General features: G+C 39.2%; 2 protein-coding genes across 3 annotated transcripts; both read right to left on the bottom strand.

Annotated features, from left to right (window-relative positions):
• Nucleotides 1–3,204: 3,204 nt before the first annotated feature.
• On the bottom strand, nt 3,205–5,352 carry LOC104456045. Of its 2 annotated transcripts, XM_039303121.1 has the most exons (2): nt 4,930–5,351; nt 3,205–4,756 (listed from the first exon to the last, which is right to left on the bottom strand). In XM_039303121.1, the coding sequence occupies exon 2, from the start codon at nt 4,722–4,724 to the stop codon at nt 3,330–3,332; it is 1,395 nt and encodes a 464-aa protein (XP_039159055.1). In that variant the 5' UTR covers nt 4,725–4,756; nt 4,930–5,351; the 3' UTR covers nt 3,205–3,329. The 2 variants fall into 2 exon arrangements, with proteins under 2 accessions (XP_039159055.1, XP_039159052.1); XM_039303118.1 differs by having other exon boundaries at nt 3,205–5,352.
• Nucleotides 5,353–9,691: 4,339 nt separating this feature from the next.
• LOC104438620 (elongin-C) lies at nt 9,692–13,368 on the bottom strand. The gene is made up of 3 exons (XM_010051821.3): nt 13,166–13,368; nt 12,931–13,036; nt 9,692–9,988 (listed from the first exon to the last, which is right to left on the bottom strand). The coding sequence occupies exons 1-3, from the start codon at nt 13,275–13,277 to the stop codon at nt 9,910–9,912; spliced, it is 297 nt and encodes a 98-aa protein (XP_010050123.2). The 5' UTR covers nt 13,278–13,368; the 3' UTR covers nt 9,692–9,909.
• Nucleotides 13,369–15,279: the final 1,911 nt, after the last annotated feature.

Below are 15,279 nucleotides of genomic sequence, written 5' to 3'. Positions count from 1 at the left end.
TCTTTATAATTTCGTGACTCATCCAACCATTATTAATTATCGTCCGATGACGAAGGAGATGAGCATCTTGTTTGCAAAAGATCATACGTGTCATTATTCATTTTGAAATCGTCCTAGCCACAAGCAGTAAGAAAAAGGTAAGTTTCTTATGGCCTAGAGTAAGAGATTCAAGCCTGATGCCAACGATTTTCATAATAAATTAGTGTATATCGATTCTTAGCATCAAGAACCTAACCAGTCAAATGGTTAGGCTACAATGCCGTAGAGGCATCCTGCACTTGTATTTTACGATTATTGATTCACCAACATTGAAATCAAGAACTTTACCCAAAAAAAAACATTGAAATCAAGAAATCAATGACTAGATATATCATCACCCGTTATTAAAATCAAAGAAAACATCTGTCCTATGATCATACCTCACCCCCAAACAAAGGCCGTTTCGGAAAGGAATGCACAAAGTAATTGATTTTGATGGTAAAGTCACTAGAATGAAAATCCGCATTATGGTTTCTCTATGACCTCATTTTTTTCTACCGAAAAACATATCTCTAACAATACCACTTTATAAAAGCACAGACGCGATAAGATAAACATAGTTACTATTGGATGAACAGAATTTCTTGCTAACAGACGGATTGATACAATGCACACGTGAGCTTTGCAATTGGTTGCTACACTCCTGAGTTGGCAATGGAGCGAGTTAAGTGTCACCCGATGGTGGCGAAGAACAAAACCTAAGTACTAAAATTTGGCACGAATAGACACTTAAGTGCCATAATTTCGAAAATGTACACTTAAGTGCCAGTTTCAGAGTAAAGTGGAACACTTAAGTGTCACTCCGGCCAAATTGTCGACATGGCAATTTTCCGACGAGGTGGGTGCAAAACGACGCTATTTTGTTTGTTGATGTAGCGACAAATTGCAAAAACGATGTCATTTTTGTGTTTGATGTGTCAATAATTAATATAAAAATTAATTAAATTAAATTTAAACTTAATTTTATTTAAAATATTCTAAAAACTTGAAAAAAATGAATATTAAAAAACCTAAAAAATTAAAAAAATTTAAAAGGGGGCCGAAGGGGGCGGTTGAGGGCTAAGCCTTCGCCGCCTCCGCCTCCCCACCATTGCCCGAAAGGCCGACAATAGAGGGGGGGGGTCGGGCCGGGGTCACCGACCCCCGACCGACCGGCGGGTCTCAACCCTCGCCCGCCCCTTTGGTTCCCGCATTTAAAAAAAAAAAAAAAAAAAGATTTAGGTTTTTTATTTTTAGAATATTTTAAATAAAATAAGTTTAAATTTAATTTAATTAATTTTATATTAATTATTTACACATCAAACACAAAACGACGTTATTTTTGCAATTTGTCGTCACGTCGCCGAGAAAAACGACGCCGTTTTGCACTCAACTCATCGGAAAGTTGTCACGTGGCCAATTTGATCGGATTTTAGTAGAGTGGCACTTAAGTGTTCCACTTTACTTCGAAACCGGCACTTAAGTGTACCTTTTCGAAATTATGGCATTTAATGTCCCTCCGTGCCAAGTTTTGACTTAAGTGTACCTTTTCGAAATTATGGCATTTAATGTCCCCAAGCTGACCCCCCAATGGTTGAGGGTTGCTATCGAGTTGCCTCGTGCAGATCATTTCGTGGCCCGGCACGCTTATGCTAATGGCGAGGCGAGGGGGCTGGGCCTCTGAGAGGGTTCGATGGTCCTCCAGTTTTCGATGAAAGGTGTGACAGTGGATATGCTCCGGTAGCATCAAAGGTGATCGACTAGCCATCCAAAACGAAACTTACTGCATCATCCCTAGCACCACTGCCTATCGTCCATTCAACAACATGTCTGTACAATTTCCACACTACTGCATCACCACGGGTCGATCACCTCGTGAACCACCGCGGCACCTCCATCATTGGACCCGTCGTCAAAGCCAGGAGGACGGTCGGCACCCCGCAGAGGCCCTCCCCACCCACCCACTCGCCATCGAGATATAAGCATTCGAAGCCACGGAACCGTGAAGGGCTTCGCGAGGAAACCTGGGGATCAGCCAAAGCCGTGTAGAGCGGCGCTTGATGTGCTCCACTGGCTCGGCGAGGTGCTCTAACACGCTCATAACCATAGTGTCGGATACACTGCGCATGACTAGACCGGCCATTTCCTTCCTCCGAGGACTCGACATGCAGATCCATGTAACAAAGCTCATCTTGAATTGCTGGAGAGAGATTCAACTTGAGCTGGAACATTCTCATCAGCGTGCTTGCATTTACTGGTGCTTCCCTCCCACGAAATGCTCAAACTCTCAAATAAGCACAGAATATCGCTTTGCAAATCCCAGGGTGTCGTCGGTGAAGAAGAACCAACGGTTTCGCTCATCTTAAAAGAGCATAAACCGTGCGAAAAGAAGACCAATGCTGCTCCTGAATGCCGAGATAGAATCAAATTCTGGTTGACTCGGCAAAGCATGACTTGTTTTAGCTTAAGGCGGAGATTGCAATGGAAGGCCATGCGCGCGTCCAGCAGCAACAACTGCCGCCTCTATCACTGTCAATGTCTAAGCTTCAGTCGGGGATCGCAACAAGCTGAAGATACGATGAACATGCACGATGCGACTACGGCAACAACAGCAGTTCTACTCGTGCACTGCATCTGCACAAAACCGTTAGCTTGGTATCTCGATTGAACCCGCAATTGCAAAGCTATTGCCATCTTTATCAAACTTTGGCATTGTATCTGTCAAGAATGACTCATACAAGCACAAACCGGCAATTGCTGCTGCAAATTTAGCTGTTACAACAGAATTCAAGGCTATAAACTCAAACAAGGAGCGTGCTGGACAGCCCATTTCAGAACAAATGCTGGTGACCTGAACACACCGACAACATCAACTCTTTGACAGAAAGACATCGTTCTATTTCAATCTCCAACGTGTTTTGCCGACAAAGAAGCATACATTTTTCGCGGTCCTTCTTTTCCATTTTCGGCTTTCGTCTTATCAAGCCAGAACATAGCTGTCAAGAAAAAGAATGATAACTATTAGCTATGCTCAACATCATCTTGAGATTCTTGACGGGTAAGACTTGAATTTGACCGAGCGTGTGCGCATTTGCACCTAAAGACATACATCACTTTGGCAAGAGACCGCACCAGAGGAAGTCACATGTCTATGCTAAGTGAAGCAACCGAGTGTGCAATAAGGTCGAAAAGAAAAGGATTCTGAAGGAAACAGCTAACCAATTGAATTCATACAGAAATACTGAGATCACAACTACATTCTGAAGAATAACCAGTTCTCTGTGTCTACTCTATCTTATAAAATGTACAAATTATCCCGTGATTGAGGAAGGTTCGCTCCGTTTGTTGGATGAATGCTGCTGCTGCTGTTGAAGATCGAGCAATTCGAGCTCCTTCTGGCGGAGAAGAAGCACCATCCTCTCGTTCTCGAGCCTCCTCCGCTCATTCTCGAGCTTGGCTCTCTCCATGTCCCTTTCCTTCTTGCCGCTGAACTTCAACCACTTCAGCCGCTGCTTCTCGAGCTCGTACGCCTGCAGCTGGTAGCTCACTTGCTGCTCCTCCAGCTGCACCAGCTTCACCTTCATCCACTGCTTCTTCTCCCACGGACTCCTGTTACCATCTTGCATCACGCCCGTCGCCTCACCGCTCAGTTGCTGCACGAACATTGTAGGTGGTGGGAATAGGTATTTCCTCGGCCTTTTGAACGATGATGTCCTCTCGCTGTGTTCATGTTCATCTTCATGTCCCTGCCCGCTGTGACCCCTCGAACCACCTTCTCCCACCTCATCATCACTATCATCATCATCTTCGTCTTCCGAATCTTCATCCTCATCGTCACCATATTCTTCTTCGCAGCTCCCTCCCTTTAACATCTTTGAAGCCTCAGTTTCTGTTTTACCCAAATGATCACCCGCTGCAGAGTCCGCAGCATGAAAGCAACCTCGCTGCGGCACCTGCTGCTGCTGCTGAATGTGAGATGGTTCCACAGCCACCTCGGGCGAGTGGTGGGCACCGCCGGCGCCACCACTACCCCCAGGACCATGACCGCAACTATTATGGTAAGCACACATCTCTCTAAAGAACAAATGCTTCGAGTTGAGCAGCTTCTTAACTTCTTCCTTCATCTTCGTCGACAAATCCATCACTTCCAACAAGCTCTGGTTCTCCACCACCCGGCAAGCCGTCCCCTTCCCGAGTATGTCGTTGACCCGCTTATACCTCTTATTCAAATCATTGAACTTGTCCTCGCACTGCTGCGGCGACACATAGAACCCTTTCTCCATCATAGCCCGCGACACCGACTTCCACTTCCCTTTCTTCTGAAGCAAGCTCCCGGGCTTCTTCTTGGGGTCGCTAGACTCGGTTGTCGGACCCCCCTCGTCGCCGATATAGAGCACGGCCATTATAAGGAGCTTGACCATGGTGTCGGTCCACTTCATCCTCTGCCACGGAGACGCCTTCCTCTTGCCGTCCCCGGCACCATCATCGCCATTGAACCCGGCCTCGTCATCGTCGCTAAGGGTCAGCTGCTGCTTGGACTTGCCGGCAAAGGCATACCCGGGTTTCGCCGGCTGAGGCTGAGGGTGGTGGTGGTCAGCCTCATGGTGGGCATAGGCCACCAATTGCGGGTGGTGCAGGGAGTGAGGGTTTTGGGAATTCGGTGGGGGGTTCTGCTGCTGGTGCAGAGACATTTCTAGACCTAGCATTCCGGGGCCAATGCCTCCAAAGATCCCGCCACCTAAACCATTGGGTTCCATCAAACACAAAATACAAAACACAAAAAAGCCAGATTCTATCTTCACCTCGCTCCCAACGAATCTCCTATTCTCGATTGCCAATAAAGAAACTATTTTTGGATTCTCCCCTTGCTATCGAAAAACAGAGCGCAGCCCAGCAGATAAAAGAACATACCCAAGTCAGCGAAACCTCAAGAAACCCCGGAACACAGCACCAGGAGCCTCCAAAGCCTCATCCCACGGGGCGCAAGATCCCATTTTGACTCAAAACCCAGTTCAGCATCAAGGAGGGAAGGCCCAAAGAAGGGTTTTTGCGGAACTGAGGAGGAAGCAGTGGGGAGGTGGACGGGTTTTATGGGGGGACGATGGTGGACGGGGACAGGATGGGCGTGTGGTACATACAGCGAGCAGCGGCAACTGGTTTTGGAGGAGGAGGTTTTCTGGTGGGAGCTGACAGGAAACGCTGCCCATGGTTTTGCGGAGTTGGGGAGGGCGGGGTCACACCCAGCTTTGGAAGGCAAAACCCACGGTTTTCGTTTCCAAAAGCAGAGATATAGATTAGAGAGAGAGAGAGAGAGAGAGCAAAGACCGTTCCACTTCCATCCTTTTTTTGATTATGCTGCTGGCGCTTCCTTCCGGGGGGGTTTTGTTTAATATTTATCCTCTCCGTCGCCACGAAAAGACCTGCCACTTTGCGTAAGCAGTTTCATATGCAATTACTTGAGAAATTAAAGATGGAAAGAGGCCGTCCGGATACATGCAGTAGACGTAGTAGGATGGCGCTGGGAATACGCCCTGCTTTTTTGGCCTTTTTGCTTCGCAAATGGTTGCACGTTTTTTTTTTTTTTTTTTTTCGGGGTATGGTTATTTCTTCTCTTGTTTTGAGAATTATGATCGTGAGTAGCTATTCCTCCCGTCAAATCATGAGTAGAATTTCCCGGGTTATTATTTAGCATTGACTATGAGCAAAAGTTATCTTAATTAGGAGTGATTGGTTTCAAGGTTAATATCCTAAAAAACTCTAAATTGATATACTTGTGATAAATTTACTTAAAATTATTTTTTTGACCACCAAAAACCCCAAACTGATATACCTTCGACAAATTTACCCAAAATGTATACTTGTGACAAATTTATCCTCTATTAGTTTTGATTAAATTTTATTGTCAAATTATTAAATTAAATAACACGTGACAGTTGACTTGTATAATTTTACGTTCCATTTGTTACAGTTTAAAACTTTTGTGATTTTTTTGTGATATTAATCTAATTTATCAGATGATATATTTGTCACAAATTTACCAGTTTATGGTTTTTTGTGGTCGAATAAATTAGTTTGGGGTAAATTTGTCATAAATGTAACAGTTTATGGTTTTTTTATAATTAGTTAGGGTAAATTTATCATAGGTATACCAATTTGAGTTTTTCATGGTAAAAAAAATAATTTTGGGTAAATTTGTCACGGATATACTAGTTTGGAGTTTTTTAGGGTATTAACCCCTGGGAATACGGTCTGCTTTTTTGGCCTCTTTGCTTTGCAAATGGTTGCACGTTTTTTTTTTTTTTTTTTGGTATGGTTATTCCTTCTCTTGTTTTGAGAATTATGATCGTGAGTAGCTATTCCTCCAATCAAATCATGAGTAGAATTTCCTGGGTTGTTATTTAGCATTGACTATGAGCAAAAGTTATCTTAATTAGGGGTGATCGATTTCAAGTTTGATCGATTTCCATCTTTGAACCTAGAATAAAATCGAGTAAGGTCGGTTTCCATTTTGTGAAGCCGGAAATTGATCCACCTAGTCCTAGAGTCAAACTAACCAATCCAATCCAAATTCCTAGCCAGTCTTGGAACTAGTGATTTTTTCTTCTTTCTTTTTCAGTTTCTAGTATTCCCTACTGGTAGGAATTTCTCAACATTAAAGAAATAACTACTAATTACGGTTTGCTTCTGATTATATCTTGGCCAATTGGGTTCCTTATATGGAACCGGGAACCAAACTAATTATTCTCAAATCCAAATTTTTGTAATGGGGACCAAACTAATTTTCTCAGGAATCACCAAAAACCATCTTATTCAATCCGATCCAATTTCCAGATTAGATTAGGACTGACATACGTGTCTAATTGCAATGATTACAATTATGTTTATAACTTACAATGTTATCCCTATGGAATCAATATTTTCAGAGAAGTATTATGAGTATATCTCTCTAAAAATTCTAATCGAGTGGATTTAAAATTGGTGTAGGTTGGATTGGTGGACCGATATAATACAGTTTTCTCCGTACCCATAAGGTTTACCCCCAAAGAATAGGGCAAATTAGCTCAAAACTCGAATTATGTTATTAGATTTGACTTTGAATCCAACTTTAATAGAGAATAGCTATCCCGTTCTAATCCCTACAATATTATATTCAATTTTCATGGAATAAATACTTCATTCACGCGCCTTATTCCACTCCGTAACCAAAAGTCATTTGAGTGTCGATTTATTTAGGGATTTTAAAATAAGATATGAAATTGAATATGAAAAATTGATAGAAATTTAAGCTCTATTTATTTCATGAGAAATGAATAATTTGAAAAATATGTTCTTAAAAATAATAACTTATTTTGCTTATAATTTCGAGTGATATAAGTAATTGTTTTTAGGAAAATATTTTTCAAATTACTTATCATCCACAAAATGAGTTAATACTACGAAAAACTCTAAACGATACACCGTGAAAAATTATTCTTCATTAGTTTCCATTACATTTTACTATTAAATTATTGAATTTGATAAAGCGTGACAATTAACGGTATATTACTTTGAGATTTTACTAGCTTACAGTTCTTCATAGTATTAATCCAATTTAATATAAATTAATTAAGAGTAAATTTGTTGCAAATGTACGCTTTTTTTTTTATCGAAATTACAAATGCACTAATTTAGAGTTTTTTGTAATCATAAAATTAATTTGAAATAAATCTATCATAAATATACTAGTTTGTGATTTTCGTAATATTAACATTTTTTTAATATAGTCTACTTTTTTTCCCAATTTATCCCCAGATTCATGCCGTAAGATTATGGAACCGTAAGCGGACCGAGGAAACTACGTGCAAGTAATGGTCCTCACTTCCCCTAGTTGTCAATTTTTTAAACATCAAGTGATAATTAAATTAAGATAAATTAGAAACATGGGTAGCTCTTTTCTTACCCCCAGCTAACTGAAAATTCTTGATTTCTCATTGTATGTCGATTCGTCCAGAAATTCTTTTGTTCATCAAATTCCATTTACCATCATTCAAGTTTATTCAATGAAACATTTTAGTCGGAGGACATAAAAATTAAATGAATGTACAGCAAATACGTATCATTCTCACTTTTTCCACATTCCACTCCTTACCCACGTGCGCAAGATATCGGATGGAAAATATGTTTGCTATTCGAGAAGAAAATCTCGTAATTACCGATCTATTCAATTACAAAACTATTTGTAGCTCAGTTTTTTCACGAGTTAGAATAAAGAATCAAGTACCATTTTTGGTCTTTTTTTGGGGGGGATTTTGGTCAGAGGAGTCACGACATTAAACGGAAGGAACAAATATTGCGTGGGAGAATAGCCGTACAATCCTTTTTTTCAATCAAAATAGAGAGAAATCCGCTCGTGGGAAACTCAAAAGCACTTTCGTTTTACCAATAGGTCAAACGTACAAGGAAGACGAAATTCTTGCTGGCGGCATTGGAGTTTTCATGGCTGCCATGTCTCGTTCGTCGTGGCATCATATGATTCGGGGAAAAGACTGGAGATGTCCTCAACCTCTTTTACCTTCTTCTAAGGAAACAGACACGAGAAATCATGGTTGACAATTTTGTTGTCGCGTTTATTGGCTTTATGTCTTGGTGAACTGGGACTTAGCAAAGGATCATAAATTCCACGCGTTCAGCGACAATTTTGTACCTACTCCTTTCACGGTATCCAAAATGGCGGGTTGGAATCCCTCCTAAGACGGCATCGTCCTTGCATGAGGTAACCGACAAAAATTTACTAGCAGAGGCCACGCTTAAATCTCCCCCATGACAACGCAGGAGCCTCTCGATTGCACTAACTCCATAAAAAGATGGCTGTCCATCAATCACCTCAGGAATCAAAAAGCGACTATCCATCTCTTGCTCAAGACTTTTCCTCCTTTCTCTCAATGCTCGGATTCACTATGTTCCAAATTAATTCCTAAGTAGAACCAGTATACATACACCATCTTAATGTGACATCACATCGGATGAGAAACCATACGTAAAAGATGGTCGTTTCACGTCATATATTAGTCGTCTCGCTTATATGAACCATTACAAGTTTTTTCCATACAACTCATCGGACAATTGATTCTTTTTCTTCTTTTTGCTAGGTAGAGGAGAGGAGGAGCAACAAGAACACGCATTACTTGGTCAGTTTTCACTAAAGCAACCAATAAGACTTTCTGAGTTTCCGCCGCCCCCATAACCTTAAAAAGGTAGAAAGTTCAATCCCAAAGAAGAACGATATGAAAGCTACAACATTACTTAAGAGCTACGCTCCCTCCTGGATTCAAAGAACAATATTCTTTAGAAGAAAGTAAAAAGGAAGGGTTGTAGTCGCTTGAAATGAATATGGTCGCATCATACATTTGAATTGCTCGAGAGGTCCTTATCATAAGCTACACCATCACAGCTTCAGAATCAGTTTTGACAGTTCAAAGTGAAACAGGTGAAGCACACCAAAGACTTCTTCTCCCACCCATCTCAGCCAGTCAGCCGGACATGAATGAAACCCAATTTCAACCGATTAACCCAAGATGACTCACCCAAACTGTGAAATTCTAGGTCTACATAAAACAGGCAAGTCATGCACATGCAATGCTACGTCTAGAGCTTTAGGATTTCAAAGAGTGGTTAAAGAAAAGATGAACCTGAATTAACCTGGCAAAGCAACCGATATGTGTAGAGAACTAATATCAGTTACATGACAGAGAACTAGAAAGCAGGCAAAACAGAAAAGGAGTGAAGGGAAATGTCGTATTATTGAATCTAGCGTTAGAATCGTCTTGAGATACATGGCATATACTAGAGATACAAGTGCCAGATATTTCTTCTGTTCATGAGTGGTCACCCAAAAAAATGATGGGGATCTTCTCAAGTATGTAAATAGTTGGCAGCCATCATCAGCTCCAAAGTCAGTTCAGGTTCAATATGGAACTCGGTTTCCTTTCCACTGGCAAAAAAAAAGTATTTCTTAGTTAATAAAGCATAAATATCACAAGGAGTTTTCGTGCACTTGTCAATTTTGTAGATAGATAGGCAAGCAAAGCAAACCCAGCCAAAAATAGTGCAGATATTGATCCAAGATGCATCTTCCGATTTCCATAGTAGCACTAATATAATTGCAGTAGAATCGCTAAATTTAATGTACGATATAAAACTGACTTCTTGACATTCTAATTTGGTCAATCGAGTACTAACTCCACTATAATAGCATACATTCAGGACCAATCTGTCCTCCAGTCAACATTAGAATCAATTTAGACTCAACTCACATGTTTATCATTCACCTTACTATTCTAGCGAAAAATAAATAAATAACCTCACCAATACAATTATTCATAGTAACACCGATGTGCGCTAGACATTTTACAAAATAATCTAAGTATCATCAGAATATACATCCTCAGTCTGTAACGACTGCCACCGGAAAGGCAAGAAAATAGCATATTATTGCAATACGGTAAAGATAAAGACAGAAGATAATTCCCTCCTGCTGGGTTGAACTTGCAACAATGACCATCATACTCCAAACAAGTTTTTTTTTTCCTCCAATTTTAAAAAAATCAGGATCTCTGATTTCTCCATCCTCCTTGTCATCCATACATCCTCACAATTAAACAAAAGCCAAGTCAAGATATTCATCGTAGTGTCAGTAGCCATCACATGCTAACAGCAGCAATTTCCCTAATTTTCTCGAAGTTCTCATCTACTTTGAACTTAAGAATAAAACCATGATGTCTGAAGTACCAAGCGAAGATGTTAGTTTAGTATGCTCACAAACTCTTAATTTTGTACGGTACAGCGGTATTAGACCTGCATAATTTTCTACGTTATACAATTTCAGTTTAGATTAGGGAGTAAGCATGATCTGGGTGAGTTGGTTCAAATATTGGAGGAACGTGGAACACCTTATATAGATCGCATCCAAAAATTTGGAACAAGGACTGGCCGGTTCGTGAACGGCCAGTTCCTGATCCTACTGATTCCATTGCGGTTCCTAGGTAGACCATAGAACCGGATTTTTACAGGTAATGGCACAATGAAGAAACAAAATAACAAATCTGTAGTTAATGAACAAATTTCACTTCAATAACCAGTAATTGTAGATCTCAGTATTCTATCCTTCGGCTTTACAATTAGGGCCGAAACCACAGAGAAAGAAGCAGAAGCAGAAGCACTCAAAAAGGAAACAAAAAAGGAGCACAAAAAGAAAACATTCAATGTGCAAACCAAAATTATAATTGCTACACACGTTTATGAACAGAAAAAGATCCAATAAAGAACCTGAAGGAAGCAGACAGAGACAGAATGCGGCAAACAAAGGAGAAACGCAGTAGTACACTTGAGAACAGAGAATAAGAGATCTTTAAAAAAGAACAAACGAGAGGGCATGGAAGTAAAAAGTGAAAACCTTTCAGCCTATTCAAGTTTTGACAGAAACTGCTTTTCTGATCGTGTTTTGGGACATTCAATAGAAAGTTCAACTTGGCTTGGGGGTGATCGTCTGGAATCCCCAAGCAACCTTCCCAGTTTTGAGTTTGCCATTTACCAAGTTAATCGTTTTATTTTCTTGAACAACAATATGTAAATCCGTTTAACTCAGCAATTTAGCCAGTTTCCAGACTTGGAACCAGGGAAAAGAACAGGATCCCAGCTAGTTCCTAGTGGAACCAAAATCCAGGCCGGTTCATCCAGAAACTGGCTTGGATACGAACTGACAATATCCAACCAATTTGAACCAGCCTGATTACACCCCTAGAAATTTTAAACCATGATGATTTAGTTTGGGAAGGTGCCTTTTGTCAAGTAATGGGGTAACAAAGCTGAACTGACTAAGCAAGATACGGAGATAGCCAAGTGCCGAGCCTCACGCTACAAAAAAGACAAAAAAAAGTTTCTGTTTTATACGTGATGTTTCAAAGAAAAATAAAGTTTCCGTTTGGGGACTTCTATTTTTCACTTCATTAATACCTCAGTCGTGTAAAAACCTTTCCATTGTTTCTTTAAAGAATAAAATAACATTTAATTTTGACAAAGTCCACATATCAAGAGTTCAAAATGAAAGTAATGATGTGGCATAATATGCGATGATTTACAGAATGCATATAATATTGAGCTTGAAACTGAAAAAACATCTCCGACAATATTTAAAATGACTCTGTGCTACATCTAACTCTACAATTACTCATATTACACGTGCAAGTAACTCATGATGGTTCCTAATCAACAATGAAGACCTCTTGCATTTTAGCACAAATGCACCATGGCTAGTTATCAAATTGCCAAAGCATTACATCTTTCAGAAAGGATGTTCAATTTCACCATCAATGTAACGAGTTAGTAGTCTTATCTGCCATCGTTTTGAATGACAACTCCAATACATACATCACTTCCCTCATTTCGTATCTAGTACCCGAATTGCTCTTGTGGATCCCACCCTATCCTAGAGCCAATCATCAAAACCCATTGATCCAAGTCAAAATTTATCCAAGAATCTAATCATTAGGAGAGATGAGGAACAGAGATAAATGTCTTTAGAGCTTGATGTGGAGGGGCTGAGGGTCTTAAATATTTCTCCTTTCAAAGTAAAGCAGGCTAAAACCTGCTTCACCAGCACAGGAAGTTGTGATCTTAGGAGACCACGATTACCCAGAAGCATCCGCCTACCAGAAATGGAAGAAAACAAGCTTCTCAACTCGAAAAAACGAATCTTTTCCCTAAAGACGATTTGGGAAAAAACAGCACAAGCACGATACCGCATTTCCCCACATCACACGACACGAAAGAAGAGATCCCAGCAGTTCGCTATCACAATTACCGCAAGATCAAACCGGAAACGCCACAAATTCCGCACAGACGACAAAATTAGGACAAGGAAGAATGTTTGGGGACCTGGCGTACTGCATGGACCAGTAGAAGTACTTGCATATCTTCTCGAGGATGGTGGTGCTGATCTCGGGGAACGTCACTTCTCCGAGCTCCGTTTCCGCGAAGCTCCCTGCAGGCAAAGAAAAAACCAAACCCGAAACCCCGGAATCAGGACCGATCCCCCACACCCCCAAAATCGGAAACCCTAGGAGGCCCAATTTTTCCAGTGGCTTAAATCGCGAAGCGCGGAGGAGGGAACCTGGGGAGGTCAGCATGTTGCGGATGGTCTGGGAGACCATGGCGGCCTTCTTGTCGATCACGAACTCGAAGCCCTCGGCGCTGATCAGCTTCACGATGCCTTCCTTCTTCATCTTCTCCGATAGAGCGTTTCCCAAGAGATCTCCCCTCCAGCGTCTTGACTTCTCCGTTCGTCTCCCTTCGTTTGTACTTAAAAAAGGAGGATAAACCGCGTTGATAGTACTTATCACGAAAGAGCAGTCTAATTGGTGCCCATCACAGTATTTCAATATTTCTAGAATAGAAATCAATTTCTAATAAAAAAATTAATTTCTGATTTCTATTTTCCGGACGGATTTCTAGGTAAAGAAATAAAATTAATAACAATTCAAAATTTTTATTTGTGAAATAGAAATTCATTTAATGACAAAATAAAATTTCTATTTCGAAAGGGCATTTGATGGCGGGGACCAACATCTGGCGTCCGGCGACCGACGATCAATGGCTAGCATCCGACGTCCCACGGGTGATGAGTAGGCAGTGAGTAGGCAGTGGGCGATGATAAAAGTAAAAGATAAGAATAATTTTTATTTCTTACTTTTGTTCTAGAAATAAAATAAAAATAAAAAATTTAACTTATGATTTATACTCCAAATCTATTTTTATAATAGAAATTTGTTTTAAAATAAAAAATGAAATTGCATTACTAAAATGGATTTACTTTTAAATCTATTCCGAGAAACGAGAAAAACAAAAAAATAGAAAAACATAAATTATGTTATGCGCGTCCTAAACTTTCATAAAAATCCTAACATTTATTAAGAAAGTATAATCAAGTCCTACGATCTTCAAAAAATACAATTAAATCCTAAAATTAAGTTTTTCATTGATTGCATTTTTTTAAAAGAATTATAATTTGATTATACTTTCGTGATAAGTTTCGAAACTTGATTAAACTTTTCTAAAGTTTTTATATCGATTGCACTTTTGTAACAAATAGTAAGAGATTTAATTGTATTTTTAAAAGTTTTTGGATTTAATTGTACTTAGGGACAAATTTTAAGATTTTCGGTACATGTATCCCATGATAAAATAAAAAGATAAGTGGATTTCCTCGTAAAATTTAAACTCTCAAAAAGTACAAATAAAAAAATATGTTGGTTGATAGTACGGTTTTGAGATAATTATAGAAATGATCTCTAAATTTTATCTCAATATATAATGTAATTTCTAAACTTTAAATTGGTTCAATGTAACCCTTGAACATTAATCTAACGTATAATGCAGTCCATGAATTTATAATTTGTTCAATATGATTTCTTGACATTTCGTATATATTTAATTTAGTCCATAAATTATATGAATTTTTTTAATATAAATCATAAATTATATTAATGAAATGATGATATTAAATAGTTTTTCTCGATTTTTTTTTCATTTGAAATAGAAACTCAAGGTTCTCTTTAGAGGTTTTTTCTTTCCAACACGATCTAAAAACATTTATTTCATATATTGCAATACATTTTTCATTTCTTCATTATTCATATGTTCTTTTTCAAAAAAATTCATTCTCTTCTAAACAATTACAAAAAATATTTTCTCGAAAAGCTATCCATATCTAATCAGTGGATAATAGCTTAAAACACTGACATTAACAGATGATATGTTTCTCGTCATATATTAATTTAGTTTTTACTTTCCATTAAAATATAGAATGAAGGATTAGTGGTCAACGAGAAAAGACAAAGCGCAAATGGTTATATTGGGTTATGCGTGCTGAGGTTTAGTATATCTTTCTTGGTTCGTTTGATTTTCTAAGATTGATGGGATAATTTCCATAAAAAGAACTGTACTCTATCCATAATAAAGGAGGATTAGGTAGATAATGTCATACTTTAGTCCATTAAATTAATTAACAAGTTGTGGCGGCGATTGAGTCTTTTTCTCTTGAGATCTATTCTCGGATTTGTTTTAATTTAATTTGTTTGGGTGGGGCTTGTGGGACATTCAACTCTAACATAACTTATTCAGAAAAGTTAGACCAATTGTAGCATGAATTTTTCTAGGAAGTCATTTTTTTTATTCTCAAGAAGGTAAGAGAGCAAAAGATGATCCTTGTCTTCCTTGGCATGCCTA

This window comes from Eucalyptus grandis, chromosome 1, assembly GCF_016545825.1.
Source record: "Eucalyptus grandis isolate ANBG69807.140 chromosome 1, ASM1654582v1, whole genome shotgun sequence".
NCBI lineage: Eukaryota > Viridiplantae > Streptophyta > Magnoliopsida > Myrtales > Myrtaceae > Eucalyptus > Eucalyptus grandis.
This window is presented reverse-complemented; position numbering and strand designations above follow the sequence as displayed.